The sequence below is a fragment of the Balaenoptera borealis genome, assembly GCF_965194805.1.
Source record: "Balaenoptera borealis genome assembly, chromosome: 15".
Lineage (NCBI taxonomy): Eukaryota > Metazoa > Chordata > Mammalia > Artiodactyla > Balaenopteridae > Balaenoptera > Balaenoptera borealis.
The window spans coordinates 84,993,254-85,014,102 of record NC_138871.1 but is presented as its reverse complement, the minus strand read 5'-3'; the positions used below and the strand labels follow the sequence as shown (position 1 = coordinate 85,014,102).

General features: G+C 53.3%; 1 protein-coding gene and 1 long non-coding RNA gene across 2 annotated transcripts in view; both read right to left on the bottom strand.

The window, feature by feature from the left end:
* Nucleotides 1-1,651: 1,651 nt before the first annotated feature.
* CYS1 (cystin 1) overlaps nucleotides 1,652-20,849 on the bottom strand; it is a 28,575-nt gene continuing 9,377 nt past the window's right edge. The window contains exons 2-3 of the mRNA XM_082358478.1: nucleotides 9,319-9,371; nucleotides 1,652-4,438 (exon numbers count right to left, since the gene is read on the bottom strand). Of these exons, the coding sequence (XP_082214604.1) occupies nucleotides 4,333-4,438; nucleotides 9,319-9,371 (159 nt within the window). The 3' untranslated portion in view covers nucleotides 1,652-4,332. The remainder of the gene's footprint in view (nucleotides 4,439-9,318; nucleotides 9,372-20,849) is intronic.
* On the bottom strand, nucleotides 12,280-20,467 carry LOC309612596. The gene is made up of 3 exons (XR_014235310.1): nucleotides 15,426-20,467; nucleotides 12,774-15,188; nucleotides 12,280-12,417 (listed from the first exon to the last, which is right to left on the bottom strand). It is a non-coding gene; the product is annotated as an uncharacterized lncRNA (long non-coding RNA).

Sequence of the window (20,849 nt, the reverse complement as noted above, 5' to 3'; positions counted from 1 at the left end):
TTATTTATAAAGTGAAGACTAGGTAGAGACAGCAGGTAGTGTGCCTATCTCAGGGTCTGGCACTTTTACTTTGTACGTGGAAGAAACCCTTAGTTGTTTTCTACCAAAGGGAGCTAGGGCACAGAAATAACAGAATGGGCTTAGAGTATTTATTCTTGTGTTGCCGGCTGCCATCAAGAGTGTCAGGGACTGTGCTAAACGGCACAGGGGCTCCCACTGGCCAAGTTGTGACAGTTTAAACGTTAAAGTGATAGTAGTATGAATTCCACTTCTGCCCATGATGGAGTAACAGGAAACAAATATACTCTCACACCCAAAATAACCAGACAAAAGGTATCAAATGAGAGTTTTCCAGGAGTTGGACCTTAGGTCATGAAAGACAGTGACCCTGAGAGATAGGAAATAAGTGAATCCTGTGACGGCCCAGACTTGCTGCCTTGAGGAAGTTTCCAGATTGTGGTGCAGGGACAAGAACTCAGCAGGGACCCAGAGGAGTCCCCGAGTTGAGGAGATGGAGCAGAGGGTCCAGGGACGCCAAGCTATTGGGGGTGAGGGGCAGACTGCCAAGAAAGAGAGGACGGCCCAGAAAACCCCGGAGATCCCAGAGGGGGCGCCTGGGGGGAGGGGCACACCCTGCAACCGAAGGCAAGTCCTGTGCGCAGGGCCGTGTGTCCACCTCTGGGCTGAGGAGCCGTCTCTTGTATCACTTCTCAAAGGGCCACCCGACGTGGTTAGAGGGCCGCTCTAGAGGATAAGGCGCTCGGAGAGAGCATAGAGGGCGCACGCGGTGGGCCAGGACGTTGGCGGGGCGTCGGGCTCAGTGTGCGCGGTCCCCGACCCCATGCCCACCTGGCTGGATGTTGGAACCCAGGGAGATGGCTCTGTGTGTGGGAATTACACGAGCTGTGACAGGTGGTGCCCAGGCGGTTCTGCTGAGAGACACCCCTGCCAAAGGGCCACAGCGGGGCAGCAAGTCCGCACACGCACCTCTGGGCCCCCGAAGAACCCGGGACCCGGGCTTCAGCAGCCGCGCGGCCCGCCCGCCGGGCCTGGGGGCCTACGGTCGGCCTCGAGGGGGCGCAGCCGAGCTCGGCTCCCCGCGAGGGGGACCCAATCCGCAGAAACCGCTCCGGGGACCCTCAGAAGCGCTTCTGCCGGGGCTGCCGGGAAAATTCCTACCGGCATGGGGCTGGGCTGGAAGCCAGGGTCCCCTTGAGTGTCTGCAGACCTGGGTGGGAGCCCCCCCCCGGCCCCCCCGCCCCCAGCTCCCTCCGTGCGATGCGCGCAGGCTCTGCACCCCCGCGACCCACCCACCTCTCATCCACGTGGCTCTGCGGGGGCACAGCGCCCGGCGGCCGTTTGTCCCTCAGGCTCCCAGCGACCGGGGCAGAGGAAGAGGCGCCGTTGGGCAGGGAGAAGCTGCAGGGCCTCCCCACGCAGCCCGGTCCCCGCCACCCAAGCTGCCCAAGGACGGGGAGCAGCGAGGATGCTGGACCCCGACGGTGACGGCTCTTCCCACCTCACTCTGCTCACTCGCGTCACATCTTTATTTTATCCCCCAGGGCCCACCTGGCACAGGGCCTGGCCCTCTTCTAGTAGATGTTGGATAAATTTAAAAAAAAAAAAGTAACGTGTCTGTAGCCTGTGCTACTAAGGTCATATTATTTTTATTTTTCACTCAAATCTTCTCCTCACCAGGTTAGTAGAAAAGTCAGCCCCTCCCTCTACAGTTTCTCCCCTTCCCTGCAAATAGTCCTAAACCTCTCGGGCTTAGTTATCCCAGGCTGGGGTCTTTGTATCCGCCACTTTCCAGGGACAGAGACACCCAGTCCAAGCGGACACCCTGCTGTGTGGACGCCTTGCTGCCACGTGGTGCCACTGTTGACAGCCGACCACAGGCCCCTGATTTTGGTGGAGGTTTGGACCTTGAAAGCGCAGCCGGGTGCCCTCAGTGCCACACGAAACCACACGCTTCTTCAGTCTCGCGTGCGCACCCCGGGGCTCCAGCTCCACAGGGTGTCCATCGGATGTCATCCACCTCTTGAGGACTTAAAATGTGTCACCGCTCCTTCCCAGGGTCCACACGTCACAGAAAAGGCAGCTTTTTGTTTCCAGAGGGGTTTCATCACACCAGAAAATTGAGCCCCGCCCACCTGTTAAGGTCTGATTTGGTCCCAGGGGGTCCAGATGTCACCACCCCAAAGGTCTGGTTTTACATTGTCTCCTTCCTAGGGAGAGCACAGGACTTCAGAGCCTCAAATGTTATTTGTCTTCTCAAAGGCAACCAAGAAGGCTTTTCTCCTGCCGAACTATCGCCAGCCCAGAAGAAGAACCACATCCCCACTCCACATAGGCTACATCTTCAGAGGGCTTTTGGCTACAGTTCTCTGACAGCCTTTAGCTTCTCTGGAGTGAATCCATCTTTACCGGTGCGCCACTAGAAACAGCATGTCCTCGCTAGTGGAGACCAGATCTTGCTACACGAACCCTGGCATCCAGCAGAGGGCCGGGCTCACAGCAGCGGGGGCTCAGAAGGTGAGAACGAGTGGGGGGTTGAACAGAAATTCCCCAGGGGCGTCCACCCAGTGGTGCCCTCTCACTGCATGGCAGCCCAGTGAGAAGTGGCTCTGAGACTTTGGAACCTCAAAGGGGAGTGTCTCGGAAAAGCTCACCTTAGGTGAGGAGAGGGAGCCTGAGCCAGGCGGGACCCCTTTGAGAACTCGTGCGAGGGGCAGAAGGAGGGCCGTGGCCCGGCTTCTTCCCCAGGAGGACGGACACAACATTTCTCAGAGCTGGGAATGGAGCGTGCTTTCTAAATTCCTGGGCTTTGTAGCATCTCAGAGGAACTCGCCACCACAGAAGCCAGGAGACACGTGTGTGGCACAGACTTTTCCAGACATCGATGTGTCATTGTCACCTTTGACATGGAGACGTTTTTCTTCCTGCCTCTATTTCAGCCACATTCCCCGCACCGCCCCCCCTTCATGAGCAGGTTCCACACTCAGCTCCACAGCCGAAGGCTGGGGCTCAGAAGCAACACCCAGCGACCAAGAGAAGGCCTGGAGCCGCGCTCGGCACCCAGTAGGCCCTCTGTGCACGTCTAGCGCAAGAAGCACTCGCCTCCAGGCCCTGCCTGATTCACAGGGTGTCAGCTTTCTCATCAGTCAGCTGGGAATGTTCTAAGGCTCTCCTGGCCTCACTGCTGTGATTTTCTACCTTCTACCAGGTGGGAAGAGCCGGCGGCCCTGAAGACCCTTTCCAGGTGTGGCCGGTGCTCACCCGCAGCGGGGAAGGCAGTCCCGTGCCCCCAGGGGACGAGAGACCGAGGAAGCCTGGGATCGTGCGATCCCAGATGGTCAGAGCTGGGGGATGGGGCGTGCCTCCAGGACTCACTTTCTAGAGAGGGACGCTGAGGACCAGAGGGGGGGGCGTGACTGCAAGTTAGTGCAAGAGCGAGGATCAGAGCTGGGGTCTCTGGCTCCTGTCCCACCACACCCACTGCAGGGGCACAGGCCTCTCTTTGGGGAGGCGGGTGGGTCGTGGCTCTGGGCCGCCTCCAGCACCGGGGAAGGAAGAGTCAGCCAGGCCTAAAGCTCAGACACCTTGTCCCTGCTACTCCAGGCATGGCCGGGATCCAGCAGCCTGGGTATCACCTGGGAACTGGTTAGAAATGCAGACTCTCGGGCCCTGCTGGAGAACCACAGAATCAGAATCTGCATTTCAATAACATCTCCAGGCGACTCATTTGCAGAACAGAGGGTGACTCCCTCCAGCTCGGTAAGGCATACCTCCTGGGTGTGCCCTCCAGAGCGGAACCTCCCTGGGGCCCTCTGGGACGTGTGTTAGAGTTCCCAAAGTGTCCAGTCTGAGCCACACTCAGCTAAAGAGGCTTCTTCGGAGCAGGTGGCAAGTGGGCCTTCAGAAAGGGGAAGCATTTCAAGATCCAGGAGAACCTTGTAGACGGATCTCCCCAGAGACTGAGAGGAGGGGCAGGTATCTGGCAGGTCACCTGCCCATGCACCTGCGGGGCAGCACCTGTGCCTTCCTTCTGGCCTGGATCTGCACAGCTGATCACCTCTTGCCAGCAAGCATGATGGCCAGCAGCCAGCCACGTTCAGGACTGTGTGAATATGGATTTGAAGAGGGCAGTTGTGAAAGATCTGGGAGTAACTGCATGTTGGAGGTGGCTAAGCTCCAGCTAGAGCCCTGGGCGGGACAGGGGGATGTGTGCACCCAGCCTAGGTTCCTAAGAGACCCAGTCAGCTGGGGCTGGGGCTGGGAGGAATGGCGCATTGGCCGCTGGGTGACCACGGGGCTGCTGCAGCACCAGCCTTAGCAGCAGTACTCCTGCTCGATGCTGGCCATCAGCTCCTCCTCGGAGTAGTCGTACGTGATGGCTGACTGCCTCTCAGGCCTCTTGTGGCAGCTGCCTGGGGCTCTGTGGGTGAGAAACATGGATATGGGAAACAAGATGTTACCTTCAAACTCCACATCTCTACTGGACAACCACGGTGGCCCCTGTATGGAATTCTGATCCATCCTAAAACCAAAACTGAAAACCTCTGCCCTGGGAACACCTCCTCAACCTCTTCCATGAGCAGGTCCCTGCCTGATTCTCTGGTTTCATCTCCCCGACGTTACCCAAGACCTTACGCTGTGAGGAAGCCAGTACCTGTGATGCTTAAGGGTGAGGGCCTGGGGGTGGAAAGACCCAGCTTGAATCCCAGCTCTGCCACTTACTAGCTCAGTGATAATTTTCTCTAAAATGGAGCTGTATTCCTAAATTCATTCTGAGGCATAACTGAGATAATGCGTGGACAGCGTGTGACACCGAATTTTGCACCCTGCACAGCCCTCAGCAAAGGTGAGCTCTGTCTCAACTATCCATCGGCCTGACTCACTCCCTGTGCCTGCCCCTTGGGTGGGCGGGGGTGTCTCACAGGAGCTGCCGTGCTGGGACAGGATTGGGCGTCAGGATCCCGTCAGGATCCTGGCCACTCCCCCAACCTATTGGGCAGTGTGTCAAGTGACCAAATCCCGGCTCCCCATCTTGCCGCCTGGGCTCCTGGAAGTGGTTCCCACCAGCCTGGACCCGGCTGCCCACCCCCGCTCCGGCTTTCTGGACTCTGTTGTGCCCCCAACTTCCCTGTCCTGCAGGCTGTCCCACGGCAGTGTCCACCTGTGCCTGGCCATGGCCTTGCCCCCTTCAGCACCTTTGACAGGTGGGAGGGTGTGAAACCTGGGCCGAACTGGGTGCTGCCAGCCTGAGGGGCTGCCTCTGAAGGAGGAGTTAGGCCAGAGCTGCCCACTGCCAGGTACGGGACCGTGAGCTCCCACCTGCCAGCCGGAGACGTGCTGCCATGTGAGCCGGGGGGTTGGGCTGGATGATCTCTAAGGCCCACCTGATCGCTGCCGTCGCGCTCCTGACTGATGTTCACGGCAGCCTCCAGGGCCCCGTCTGCTGGCCCGGGATGCAGGGCAGGGCTGGGCTCTGGGCCACCTGACTGTCACCTCAGGGGGTGCAGCCTAGCAGGCCCCCCGGCGCTGAACAGCAAGGATGAGGGTCTAACGGCGGGACTCCACCTCCCCAAGCCCAGAGATGGCACGTGCCTCCCGCACAGCCCTCTGGGGTCACCCAGGCCAGCCGCCTCTCTGTGGATGGGGGAGAAATGCCTTGCCCACGGTCCCATGGTGACCTGGCTACAGACCGTCCTCACCCGGTCCCACAGCTCAGCAAGGCCTTTCTCGCTAGGCACCCGACGCTCCCTGCAGTTGGGACACGGGGGAGAAAGGGGGCGAGGAGGCAGGGCCGGCAGGGGAGGCCGGCAGGGGAGGCTGATGGGGAGGCCGGCGGGGGAGGCTGATGGGGAGGCCGGCGGGGGAGGCCGGCGGGGGAGGCTGATGGGGAGGCCGGTGGGGGAGGCTGATGAGGAGGCCGGCGGGGGAGGCTGATGAGGAGGCCGGCGGGGGAGGCTGATGAGGAGGCCGGCGGGGGAGGCTGATGGGGAGGCCGACGGGGGAGGCTGATGGGGAGGCCGGCGGGGGAGGCTGATGGGGAGGCCGACGGGGGAGGCTGATGAGGAGGCCGGCGGGGGAGGCTGATGGGGAGGCCGACGGGGGAGGCTGATGGGGAGGCTGGCGGGGGAGGCCGACAGGAGGTGTTGCAGCCCCAGCAGCCGGGGCTCCACTCGGCCTCACGCCACCCTTGCCTGTCTGACGGGCAACACTGTCCACCTGCGGCCGTGGGGCTGCCGGCCCGGGAGCCTGAAGACCGAGATGGGGTCTCCCCCTACTTGGGGGAGGGGAGCACGACATTAAAAGGGAGAGGTGGCTTCTAGAGGTTCTGAGGAGTCAAGAATTGAATGTTTGTTTAAATTATAATTCACTATGTCAGAGATTCCTAAAGTCATGCAAAACAAAAACCCATTACTCTTCCCCAGAGAGCGCAAATCAATTATAATTGGGCTACAGAGTCACATGCGAAATGAGGCCTGAGTCATTTGTACTATCTGTTGGGTCTAGAATTTACTGGCCCTTTGACCATGGGCAAATCATACCTTGTATCTGTTTACTCATTAGGAAAATGGGGTGCCTGGCCTAGGGCCTGGCTTATAGTAGGTATCCCACAAGCATTTACAGAACAAATAATGAGCAAATTTCAGCAGCAGCTGCAGACAGAAGGCTCCTGAATCCCTGTTTCCCCTCCACAGGCCCTAGGCTTCTGTTACCCAATCCTCACAGACTTCGGGTCAGGCCAGGTCAGGCCAGCCCAGCCCTGTCCTCAAAGCCAGCCCGGCTGGCTCAGCTCTGTTGCTTCCACACCCCAACCCGGGGTGGGGGGTGGGGGGGAAGGGCGTGGCCGACATCGAGGATGGTCAGGACTTGGGGGTCAAGGCCCACAGGCCCAGGTTCACACCGAACGTTCCCTTCAGCAGCATCTGTGAAGCACCTGCTCTGTGCCTGGTGCTGTGAGGGCCCAGAGATGTGGCTGAGAGTGAGAAGAAGTAAGATGGGCTGTCGCAAGTACCCGCGGCGTTACAGGTACAGGCGTGGTGTAAACTGGAGCCGCCACTGCTGAAGGAGGGAGACTCACCAGGTCGACAGGGAGGGAGGGGAGGGTGAGAGTCTCTGAGCAGGAGATATCTGAACTGAGTTTGGGAGGATTTTCCTCTTCAACCTTTTATTACGAAGACTTTCAAGCATACCGAAAAGTTGAAATCGTGGATTCAACAATTAAGTAAATATTTTTATGCTGCATTTTGCTGGGTTTACTTTATCACATGTCTACTACTTTATCTGATTTCTGGATGCATTTCAAAGTAAACTGCACGCATTAGGACACTTCTCCCTGAAGCGCTGCTTTGAGGGGTTCTGGCGGCAGAGAAGGGGACGGTGGGCTTGTCTGGGGCAGGAAGGACGGGCGCTGCAGGAACCAGAAGGGGAGGGTGCTGGGGGCTGCGCTCTGCGTGCACTCGGGCTGGCGGGTGGGGATGGCGGCGCACGCTGGGTGTGTGCAGGAGCCCAGGGCTGGCCGCTGGCGGTGAGAAACCACGGTGGACGTGGCGGCAGGACACCCGCCGCTGCCGCCTCAGAGAGGTTCCCCTACAGGAAGGGGAGCCCGAGTTTGGGGAACAGAGGAGGGCGGCTGCTGCCAGCCCAGACTCTGGGGGAGGCCGGTATGGCTTCAGAGGCTGCTCCCGGGAGGCACAGCCCTGATCTCACCTTCGTGACTCTCTCCCCTTTGCAGCCACTGAGCCAGGACCAGCCTGGGACCCACCCAGCCCGGAGTCCAGGGCCTAGCGCGGTGCTCAGGACACTCCCACTGAAGTATGTTGAGGGAGTGAATGAATGAATGAATGAATGAAGTACTCCTGGTGAGGGATGTCCTGGAGTGTGCATGTGAAGTGAAGGGATCTATTCATTTAAAAATAAGAAGAAACAGCTAATTTGTTCTAGGCAGAATGTAATCCTCCTAAAGTCCCTGGGGTGATGAAAACTTAAGAAAGTCACTGCCAGTTATCTTTACAAGCGGTAGAAATATGCAGGCGGGACTGAGCTCCGCTGGCACAGCGCCGGGCCCAGGTCCTCAGCCGCGCCACGTGCTCGGGCGTCCAGGTCAGCGGAGCAGAGCCGGCCCTGGCGCCCGGCCACTGCAGCGAGACACAGCGCCCGGTCCGGCACGGGAGTGCCCGGGGGCGCTGAGCCCACCCAGAGGCAGCCGCGCTAAGCGGAGCCTGTGATGGTTTGCAAAACAAGTGAAGAGCAGGGGCTGTGAGGGAGGACCGGGAGGGACGCTGCGCTCTGCTGAGCAAGGCTCCGGCCTTGGCCAGGGGCGGCGCCCGCGTCCACGTGCTCGCCGCTTCACCTCCGCGGCCACGGTGGAGTCCCGGCGCCCGGAGCTGACCCCAGCGTCCTCTGACTGGACAGCAGTGGCCCACGGTTTCAGCTTGGCCTTCAAGGCCCTCCCTCTCCCCCCAGACCCTGTGCTAAATGTCGCCAGCCTGTGCGTGGTGTCCTGTTCAGACCTCTGTGTCTTGCTTGTGGATCCCACCACCTGGAAAGCACCTGCCCTCCTCTCTCCTTGGTGAGAATACGTGTCCTGCAAGCCATTTAAATGTCAGCTCCTCCACGAGCCCTCGGCAGTTCTGTCCCCTTTCAGACCTCCCTTGAGCCCATGTGAAGAGACCCCAATCTTCAGGAAAAGGTCTCCTCAAATGTTTGTTAAATAAGGGAAACCCGGCAAAGTTCTGGCCCTGAAGCCGTTTGGAATTGGTAATAAAAATAGCTGTTGAGCCAGAATTTGCACATCTCTGGTCTTGAGCAGGACAATCACCTACCTCCCAGTGACCCAGGGCCGATCAGTGTGACCCAATTAGAGATGAGGAAGCCAAGGGCAGGATGAGCCAGAGGCCCAAGGTCATCCCAGCGCAGCTTCCTCGTGCTGGCTGCTCCTGGGGCCCTGGAATCCTCACACAGCCCGGGGCCGTGCAGACAGAGAAGGCCTGGTCTCAGGGCCTGGGGTCCTCAGCTGACACTTTCCAGGGGTTTTAAATGTGTTTTCCTGCTAACACTGTAATGGGATTACAGGGGACCCACCTGCCATCCTTCTAGGCTGTAAACTCCTGAAGGCCAAGGACTGTGCCTCATTTACAGATGAGCCACTGCAGATAGTTTCTGAATGAATGAGTGGGGCCAGGGCCGGTGATGGGGAGCATCCAGAAGGGGGATGCGGAGGCGTGGGGAGGGCGGGGGGTAGGGTGGCTGTGACTCTGGTTAGAGATGTGCTTCTCCCCACCCCCCACCCCGCCTCGTACTTACTCAGAGACACTGCTGCTCTCTGGGTGGTCTTCAGTGCTCCGTTCTGGGGACACCTTGAGAAGGACAAAAGGAAGAGGCATCAGAAGGCTGCCAGTGGCGCAGCCTGCCTTTGTGCCTACAGACGGCCGCCACATTCAACCCGTCTAGTCCCATCCGCCTGTTCTGCGTGTGGGAAGCTGAGGCTGGGAGAGGGGAGTGACCGACACAGCTCACACCCAGAGGCTCCCCGCCTCCCCGGCAGCTAACGGCCAGCATGTCCCCATCTGTCACTCGAGGAGTCGAAGCCCTGACCTCCACCTAAGCACTGCCTGACAGCCTGACCTGCAGCTCTGCTGTGCCTTCTCTGTTCTCAGTCAAGGGCGCACAGACGTCGCACGTGTCTGTCTGCAAACTCCTCCAACGGTCCACGCCTGTCCTGCGCCAGCACCACCCCGGCTCAGTTCCCACAGCTTTACAATAAGCCTGGACTCTTCCCGGTTCTTTGCACCGCCTTATATGTGTACTGCACTCAGTTTGTCCCCCTTGGGGATTTTGTTGGGGTTGAATTAATATACAGATCATTTTAGGCAGACTTGATATCTATAATAACAAGTCTTCCAGTTTATAAACAGGGAACATCTCTCCATTCATTTAGGATTTCTTTAATGTCTTTTAAGAAGTCTTATCGTTTTCCCTGTAGAGGTCATAGATATCTCTTTTTAGACCAATTTCTAGATACTTGATATTATCCTTTTTTAAATAAAATTTTATTTTCTTCCTGTTTGTTTCTGCAGATATATGATTGAAATATATACATTTTGTGTTCACCAGTCTTACTAAACTCTCTTATTGGTCCTAATAACTTATTTGTAGATTCCTTTGGACTTTCTTTCTTCCCGTTCACATTATCTGAGAAAAATGGCCATTTGATTTTTTCCCTTCTGGTCCCTACACACTTTTCACCTAGCCCTTCTGCACTGGCTAAGACCTCCAGTACTACCTTGAAAAGAAATGATAACAGGCATCTCTGTCTTGTTCCTATATTGAAAGGGAAAGTTTTCATTATTTCAAATGTAATATTAGGTTTGCTGTGGCTTTTTCTCAAGTTGTCCTTTATCAGATCCTGTGTAGGTCATTTCTTCAGCTCTGTCTTCCAGGGCACTGATCTTCTCTTCATCTCTGTCTAATTTCCTGTTAATCCAAACCATCAGAATCTTTAATTTTGTTTATTGTATTTTTCATTTCTTCAAGTTCTATCTGGTTCTTTTTAAAATATGCTAGGTCACTTTCTAGTGGTCCTGGTCCTTCACAGGTATTTCCCTTAAATAAGATAAAATAAACATAGTTGATTATAATCTGTGTCTGGTAATCCAAATAAATAACTGAAGTCTTCATTGGTCTATTTTTGTTGTCTTTATTTCTTCTAGTGTTCACTTCGTTCTCTGGCTGATTGGTTATTTTTTCTTGTTTGATGCTCATTATCCTTGAAAACACTTTGTTGGTGGTCTCTGTCCTGAGAGGAACATGCCTTCCTCCAGAGAGGACATGAGCTTGCTCTGTCCAGGCACCAGGGGGCACTCCTGGTCTGGGGCCACTTGAAATTAAATCCATGCATTCAGGTATATTGGACCACCTAGGTGATGGGAACTGGGGCTGCAAACCTTAAGAGGCAGCTAGACTGTGGCTTTTCTACCCTCCTGCACTGTTCTGTGCTGTGACACTTTTCCTTGCAGTCCCCCGAAGGCCCTGGATTTATGAGGGAAGGATCTACTATTACTTTCATTGGGCCCTAAATTCTGTTCCCTTTACTGCTGGACACCATCAGATCCAAAGCTCAAGTTCACCTGAGGCAAATGCAGCCCAATGTCCTATTTCCATCTCTGATTCTGCCTTTCTTAGATCTGGGCTGGTAATTCCTCACTATCTCACCAGCCACTTAATGCTTCAATGACACTCTTACTACATTAAATATATGCAGTATATTAAGTTGTTTTCAGCAGCAGAGGGGTCTGTCTGAATAACCTTCCACACTGTGTTCCCAGCATAAGGCACTTGAGGGCACTGTGGACACCAGCCTTTGACCCATGAAGCTGAGCAAGGCCATGGCCCAGCCAGATGTCAGCCTGCTTTGTGCACGAGATCCCCCACTGGCACAAGCAGTGCCCTCCAGGACAGGCCATGACTGTCAAGAACCAGTCTTCAAGGAGCTCACATTTCATGGGGAGAGTCTCATAAAAATGCAATGTGATGCTATATGATAAATTCTGTAGCCAAGTTATAAAGGGCTGGGAGAGGAGGGGAAACCAACTCTGAATGGGAAAAACACCATGGGAGGTTTCCAAGAAGAGTGGCAAGAGTGACATTTTAGCTGGAGTTTTGAAAGAGTAGGGGTTTACCAGGTGGAAAAGAGGGGAAGGGCACTTCAGATAAGGAACAGCATATGCAAATACACGGAGTCGTCAGAGGTCGTGAATAAGCATTCATCAAGTCCATGTGCCCTGTTGTGCGCCATGTTCTATTACCCATACAGGATATGGTCCCTGCCCAGAGCAGCTCACAGCTGGGCAGAAAAAAACTAGCGTGATGACACAACTAGAGAAAAATCCAATGCCAGACCCCGAGGCGTGGACTACAAGTGCACAGGTCATCAGAAGTCGTGATTACAATGGTAAACCAAACATGCAGGCCTGCTTCCCGCTTCCATCCCAAATCCTTAGAAATGACAGAAGAGGCCATAAGCAAAAAACAAAAACAAAAAACAAAACAAAACAAACAAAACAACTCACAAATCTCTAACAGTACTGCAAGACTAGAAAGCAGTAGGGGTTTTTTTAATAAATTTTTTAATTTTAATTTTTATTTATTTTTTGGCTGTGTTGGGTCTTTGTTGCTGCACGCGGGCTTTCTCCAGTTGCGGCGAGCAGGGGCTACTCTTCATTGTGGTGCACGAGCTTCTCATTGCAGTGGCTTCTCTTGTTGCAGAGCAAGGGCGCTAGGCGAGTGGGCTCAGTAGTTGTGGCTCGCAGGCTCTAGAGCACAGGCTCAGTAGTTGTGGCACACAGGCTTAGTTGCTCCGTGGCATGTGGGATCTTCCCGGACAAGGGCTTGAACCCGTATCCCCTGCACTGGCAGGCAGATTCTTAACCACTGTGCCACCAGGGAAGCCCGGTAGTAGGGGTTGTTGGAAGACAGACTGGGTTAGATCGATGGAGGAAACCACAGCCCCCAGCACACACAGGAGGGGACTGCTGGACAAAGCAGCAGCTTTGGGGGCTCCAAGTTCAGAGGTGACAGACACCAGAGCAGGAGAGGGCCTTGGGGCAAGGGTCAGAGAGGAGGGGCCTGCTTGTGCAAATGACAGGGCACAGAGGTGCATCCCTCAGGCTGGGGCAGGAGAAGGAGGGTAGCATGGGCAGCCGCTGACACCAGGAAGCACGGGAAACTGTTCCCAGACCACTAACAATAGCCACTCTCACCAGGAGCACATCCTGACCCTCCTCTGTGACACGTGGAGGCAGGAACCAAACTCATCAGTTCAAAGAATTAAACCTGAGAAAAGAGTTATTAGAGCAGACTGAAAGTGACTTTAAAAGGAGAATGATTCACAGTCTCAGCCAAACAAGAATAAGCTGTTGTGCAAGATAACCAGCTAGAGATTTTGGAAATGCCATCTATGATGGAAGAAAGTAAAATCTCAGTAGGTGGTCTGAAAAGTAAATTAGACACAGCTGAAGAGAAAATCAATTACCTGGAAGATCAAACTGAGAGATTCTCTCTGGAAGCAACACAAAAAGACAAACAAATGGGAGAGAGATACTAATCCTAAATAAATTATTAATCAATAGTCTTATCCTCACGTATTCTGCAGACATTGGGGAGTTTTAAAGGTTTTGTTTTTTCCTTTTAATAGCAGAGCAGGATGAGCTTTCCACTGTGCTCCCTGTGCACATAATCCTACACCGCCAATAGGCAGAACTGGGCTTTTGCCCCCACAGGAAGCTGCTTACATTCCCTCCAAATTCTTTTTTAAAGTCCCCCTCCATCCTCCTATTCTGAGGCTTAATCCCAGGGATTAATCAATCATCAGTACCCCGGTGTGCCCAGTGCTTTGTCAGCTGCTGTGGAGACCCACACCCTATACTTTTGAGGTGCAATGTCACCAGAGAAGTAAGTCTTAGACATGTTAACAATGAGCAAAATGATAAGAGCACAGACTGGGGGCTATAAACCTCTGTGCAATCAGTTTAACCCTCAGTTTACTCATTTGTGTAATAGGTACTTAGCCTTCAGGGCTGCAGAGATATGAAAGATTATCTGTCTCTCTCTCTTCTGTCTCATCCTTAGTATAATGCCTATCCTGTAATTGACCAGTAAACACCATTACGAACATCTGACCCAACGTCCAGCCCAGAGTAGCCTCTGACACAGCCCTGCTAGAAGAGAACCTGAAGGCGTCAGGAGGAGGAGAGCACAGGGAAGATCTTGGTGCTCAAGGCCTGAGAGGTTCCAGGACAGCAAATGCTTCCCTGAGAAACTAGTTCTGATGTGTTTCTTGGGAAATGTTAGTTAGTGGTGGTAAACAGAAGCAAGCTGACCCTGGGTGTGTCCTGCCACACAGGCCCTGTGGCATGGGCCGTGGCAGCCGCCTGCCACTACAGGCACTCCCACGCATTGGCCAGAAGAGCCTGTCCTGCCCGCCTGGCGCTCTGTCCACGTGGAGGTGGGTTGCACAGCAAAGGTGCACAACTTCCTTCCAGGGGCACCTGAGGGGCCGGCTAGCGTCCGCTAGTGGCTGGTGATCTTGCCGCGGGGATTCAGTATCCCCTGCGTATTCCTTTGAATATTCGTGCCTTTGGGGAGTGTAAAGATGAAGAGGAGATGACTCCCAAGTCAGCAAGGAATTCACAGTGGGAAGAGGGACAGAGGGTGGGGAGGGGCGATGAAGATGAGAGAGAGGAGGGGAAGTCACACGGGCACGCACATGTGTGCACGCACATGTACACACACGCGCTCACCTCCACCACCTCCTGAAGCAGCCCATTCCTGCTCGGGCAGCTCAGACTAGCTGAAAATTTTTTAATTTTTTTTTTATTTAAAAAAAATTAATTGTGGTAAAATATACACATCTTAAACCATCTTAACCTAAAATTTACCATCTTAACCATTTTTAAGCGTACAGTTCAGTAGAGTGGAGTACATTAACCAATCTCACAAACTTCATCTTGCAGAACTGAACCCCTGTCCCCAGTAAACAACAATTCTCATCCCCCAAGCCCCAGCAACCACCATTGTACTTTCTGTCCGATAGATCTGAGTCCTTTAGCACCTCACCTGAGTGGAATCATACAGTATTTGCCCTCTTGTGCCTGGCTTATTTCACTCAGCATAATGTCCTCGAGGTTCATCCATGTTGTAGCATGTGCCAGAACTTCATTCCTTTTTAAGGCTGAATAATATTACACTGTACATGTATATCATGTTGTGTTTATCCATTCATCCATCAAGGGACACTTGGGTGGCTTCCACTTTTTGGCTATTGTGAACAATGCTCCTATGAACACAGGTGCACAGATATCTCTTTGAGACCCTCCTTTCAATTCTCTTGGGCATATGAGAAAGTTCTCTCATATAATATTGACACCAATCTTCCTCCCTGCAGTTTTCAGTCACTGAGGCTGGTTATTTTCTCAGGGACAACAGAGAAGTAAAGTAATACTTTTACTCAACTACCCTTCAGCTATTTTTTATGAAGTCATCCAATAGGGACCCTAGTTCCCTCTTGTCCATTTCTGCTGGAACCAGCTTTTGCCATCACCTGCTGGCGCTTTTCCTCTCATCACCAGGTTTTGTAAGAGTTGTTACAGATATGGTTTCTCCCATCGGGAGGGCAACTGAGTGAAAGAGCAAGAAATCGGAATCAAACATTTGCATAGTCAGCCGGTTTCCACTTCTCTGCGCTGCTCTACTCACTACTAACGGGCACACACTGCCAGCTGTAGGGCAGCGATGATGTGCTCCATCAAGTGTGTGCACTGGACGCCCCGAAGCTGCACTCACGCAGAAGGCCATACTCTTTCTTTCATAACTTCCCTGACAGCTCAGCTTTGTTATATCTTTCATTTCTTTACCTGCGTTTCTTTCTGTGGTTTGAATGTGTGGTTCTTCCTCTCGTCAATTTAAGTCTTTAACTTGACTTTCTCAGATGCAAAACGTGTTAGACAGGCCTCCCAGAAGATCCAGCTTGCTGAAGCAGCTCAGGAGCTTGTGAAAAGCAAAGACACAGCAGCCCCTGGTGGCTGCTCCAGGCCTAGTGCAGACACAAGCTCCCAGCCAGCAGGAGGCCTGCCACTCCTGGTCGGTAGGACACATCTGGACCCCGGGGAGGCCGTGGCGCCTGGGCTGGGGCCGTGGGAACCCGGCTGAACTCAGGATGAGCGTGTGATGTGTCATCACTGGAGATCGTAGGGAGGCTTTGAAAAGCCCAAACCACAGCTGAACAAGCAGCAGAAAACATCTGAGGAAGAACTGAATAAGATGATTTCTTAAGGTCTTCTCTGGGACTTCCCTGGTGGCACAGTGGTTAAGAATCTGCCTGCTAATGCAGGGGACACAGGTTCGAGCCCTGGTCCAGGAGGATCCCATACGCCACAGAGCAACTAAGCCCATGTGCCACAACTACTGAGCCTGCGCTCTAGAGCCCGCGAGCCACAACTACTGAAGGCTGCGCACCTAGAGCCCGTGCTCCGCAACAAAGCCCGCACACCGCAACTAGAGAAAGCCTGCGTGCAGCAATGAGGACCAACGCAGACAAAAATTAATTAATTAATTAATTTAAAAAAAAAGTCTCCTCTGACTCTTACAACTAGGGTTTTTTGAAAAAAAGTGAAGTATCAGTGGTTAATCTTTAGAAAACCCACTGAATATTTTATTTAACAATATGTATATCCTGCTTCTTCTGTTTAAAGAGTTCTCCCCTTAACTCTTAAATGTTAACAGCTTTATATGTATATATGTACCCTTATCAATAATATCTATAATTGACATGGAACAAGCTGCAGATGCCTGAAGAATGCGATCTGACAGGTTTCGACATGTGCATCCACTGTTAAACCACATCCATCACCCCAGGGTTATGCTCCCTCCTCCCCTCCTCCGCCTTCCCATCTCCAGGCGGCCACTAGTTGGCCCCTGTCACCGCACACCCGTGTGCCCTCTCTAGAAGCCTAAAGACGTGGGGTCAGACAGCATGCACCCTTTGTTGCCTGGCTTCTTTCACGCCGCACGACGAGCCTGAGATCCATCCACCCTGTTGTGTTTTATCGGTAGACTTCCCCCTTCCTCTCTAAGAATTGTCCTTCTTTGAAGCCCAGGTTTGCTTATGTTTCATTATGGAAATGTTAACACATGCAGTGGAGAGAAGAGTGAACTCGGTCTCCGGGTACCGAATCTCCGGGCCTCGGCAGGTTTCAGCACTCTGCCAGTCGGGCTCAGTCCTCTCACCACCGGGGGCGCTACTGTCCCCACACGGCTCCACGTCATGGCTTCCCACGCAGCACACGCTGCAGGCCCAGTGGACGCTGTTGTGAGGGCTGCTTTGCGTTCCTAAAGTGACAAAAGACTTTTGCAAAAGGAGGCTCTGACTCTGAAGCCACCAGTCCTAGGGCGCCCACCTGCCCTCACCAGGCCTTGCTTCAGGAAAGTGTTTCCAGAGACAGAAGGCCAGGGAGACCTGGAGAAGGTGAAGGGTGGGACTGAAGGAAAATAACAATAAATTACATATCTACAGCGTCGTAACACCTTATGAAGCACCTGCAAACGGATTTTCACACGGGCAGCCAGATCCTCACCCCCGGAGGCAGATGACCTGGCATGGATCCTGGTCCTGCTGGAGATTTGGGCAATCACCCTGCTGGGACCCGAAGGCCTGGGATGTAAATGAGAAGGTAGCCTGGGTGGTCTCTAGGGTCCCTTCAGCTCCAGCAATCTGTGATTCTCAAACTGTGAAGACACCAAAGCAGCGGAGTCTGCTGGGAATCTGAATGGGTAGCCTTGGGCTGGAGGCTGCCTTCTGTGCTGGTGACAGCTTCCAGCACTCGGGTGCTAAGAATCTCCGTCTGCACAAACCACTGCTGACCCTCCTCACCGGAGTCCAGCTGGGGCTTGTCCCAGGCGCTCGGGGGGGGCCCGAAGCTCCTGTGCAAGGAAGGCTTCCTCAGCATCTCGCTGAGACGCTGCAGTGACGGCCCATCCACCTCATTCCCCCACCTCCCCGCACCAGCACTCAGCAACAGTCGCTGGGGCCTGGCCTCAGGCAAGGCGCTGGGAGACCTGCTTCCAACCTTCACTACCGTCAGGCTTCCGACCATGGACAAAGCCCACATCCCGGAACCACGGAGGGAGGGAGCCCTCTGGGGTCACACCTCTGACCCCATCTCCAGGCAAGTGCTTCTGAACACTTTTACATCTGGCTGTCTTCGTACATCTCCTGAGAGGAAGTGTCTTCCTCCGGCTCCTGGAGTTCTCCAGGGCTCCAGCTCAGGACTCTTCTCCTTCCACCCACATGCTCTCCCTCGTCGCCCCATCTAGATGCTGAGGTTCACAGAGTTACACGCCAGCTCCAACCACCTTGCACAGTGGACCTGAGCTTCTGACGGCCCACGAATTTGTCTGCCTCACATCCCAAAGCCAACCTGCACAACACTGAGCGTCACTGTCGACTCTACGACACCAGCAGGAAACCCGGGTGCCTCTGCGGCAGCCCGCCTTCCCTTGCTCTCACACCCAGTGTGCACCTCGCTTTCTCGCATCGCCTCTTACCTGGATTTCTGCAGAATCTCCCACCTGGGCACCCTGCTTCCCGCGCCATCTCCTCTCCTCCTCCGCCCTCCTGCCACCCCTTGTCTTTCTAAACACAGGCTGGGGAGGAGACACAAGGACTCTGTAAGGTGGGCGTCTCTGGAGAAGGGAACTGGAGAAAGTGGGAGACAGGGAGGAGGGGAAACTTTCCTTTCAGTGTACCTGTTACATTTTCTCTCATGTGCATGTATATTACCTATTCTGATTTTTTAAATAATCATTTAAAAATAAAAAACACAAAATTTCCACTAGCTCCCTGTTGCCTACAGGATAAAGTTCAACCCTTTAGCCTAGAAGGTTGTGAAACCATGACCCAAACCGATCTCGTTGTCTTTTGCGCTCCGTCCGGCCACCATCACCTTGCTACCCGGCCATTATGGACAACATGCTGTTCTCCTAAAGCACTTGGTCCCTCTGGTTTTTCTACATGCTGCTCGCTCTTTATGGAATGCCCCCTCCTTTAACTGACTGCTGGAAAACTCTACCGATCCTTCACAACCAACTCAGATGTCAGGTCTTCTTGGATGGGAAGACTTCTGCCTTGGATGGGATTATTCAACTCCTTGTATGTAATAATTCCTACTTACCTCCACTCCAGGGCTTCCATGATGAACGCTCACTTCACAACCCTCCCCCAACACAGTATGAGCCTTGGGGGTAAAGCACTATGGTTTACTCTTCTATGACTCCTAGGTTGATCAAATACCACTTACTGCCACTTAAATTTGTGTTCTTTGCTAGAGATCTGAAAGCAGAGAGATGGTAACTGTCTTCAGAATAGCGGCTTTTTGCCCGAAGTCCATTACAGGATCCATCACTTTCCAATCCCTCTGGTGGACCTGCTTTCTGACCACGTAATCATTTTTATGCCTGTTTTCACCTTCACATCCCACAGCAGCTGTGACCCAGGATTACTGTGAAGCCCTGGCTGATGGTAAACGACATGAAAGAGTTACCCTGGTCCTCCTTTGCTAGAGCAAAATGGAACCTTTGCAAAAATGGTGGACAGTGGATTCATTCAGCCTAGAAGACAGATAATGATCTTCCCTAGATCTTGAGTGACTAAGATTTATTAGGTGGCGGGGGGGGGGGGGGGAGTATGAATTATCACCTGGTAGTAAAAACACTGAATTTATTTATATCTATTAGACTGAATCAGAATATCCTCTTTAAGGGTGTTCTTGAATTTCACTAGCACATTTAATCCCCCAAACTTCTTTTATCTAGCCCATTCTGGGACTGAGATTTTATGGTTAATTCAGTGTCCTAGTGGAGCCATCTTTATGGCTACCCACCAGCACTGCACTGTAAAAAGAACCTTCCTGAAAGTCTTGGCTACTCTCCAGTTCCTTGCCTCCCATTCTCGATGAAGTCCAGCCCATCAGGCTTCCCGCACCGCTCCACTGAAACGGTGCAGGCCAAAGGCACCAGGGACCTCCAAGCCGCCAGATTCAATGGTCAGCTCTCAGAGTTCATCTCACTTGTCCCATCGAGCAGCATTTACAAGAGCTGGTCACTTCCTCCTCCTTGACATACTTTCCTCCCTTGGCTTCCAGACCTGCATCCTCTTGGTTTTCTTCCCTTTAGGATGTCCCCTCATCTTCTCTACCTCTAACACAGGTCACACACATAAGCACCCAGAGCAGTGCCTGGCACACACTCAGGTGTTAGCTGACCTCAGTATTACTGGTGGTCCGATCTAATCTCAACCCTTCTATGTTTTAATGGCTGCCAAATTTATAAGTCCAAACCCAGCCTCTCCCCTGAATGCCAAACCCTTAAAAACATCTTTTCAATTGATATCTCTATGTAGATGTCTAGCACGCATCTCAAATTTAACATATTCTAAAACAACTTCCTGATTCACAACATTCAAACCCTGCCCCTTCCACATTTCCCATGTCAGTTAATGGCAACTACGTCCTTCTAGCTGCTCAAGCTGAAAACTTTGGGGTCCTCTGACTCCTTTCTCACACAACCCACAGCCAATCCATTAGGAAACTGGAGGTCTCTATTTCTAATCTAGGTCCATATGCCAACCAGTCCTCCCCAGCTCGCTCACTACCACTCTGGTCCAAACCAACCCCTCTTCTCACTTGGATTCCTGCAAAAGCTTCCCAGCTCTGCTCCCAGCTTTGGCTTCGCCATCCCATGCCAGGCTGTCTTCAACAGGGCAGCCAGGGTGAGCCTTAAAACAAACCAGATCATGTCATCCGCTGTTCAGAATTCCTCCAGCCTTCTCTACCTCATTCAAAGTAAAAGCCAAGGCCTTGGACTTCCCTGGTGGTCCAGTGGTTAAGATTCTGCACTCCCAATGCAGATGGCACCGGTATGATCCCATCCCCTACCCACCCCCCAAAAAGCCAAGGCCTTCCGGTGGCCACAAGGCTCACCGTTCTCTGCCCGGGCACCAGGCCACCACCCTGTCTCCCCCAGCTCTGACCTGCTGAGAGCGGGCCCACTGCTGCTCTCCCCAGCCCCTACTGCTTTTTTGTCCTTTATACTATATTTTGTTCACTGTTGGACTTCCATGACCGAAGGTTAGTGAAGGTTTTGTCTGTTTAGTTCACTTATGTATAACCAGCACCTGGAACAGTACCTGGCACACGTAGGCGCTCAAAAAATAAACGTTGAATGGATAGACCAATATTAGATGGTACATTTTTCTAATTAACAGACCACTGACTGAGAGAGAT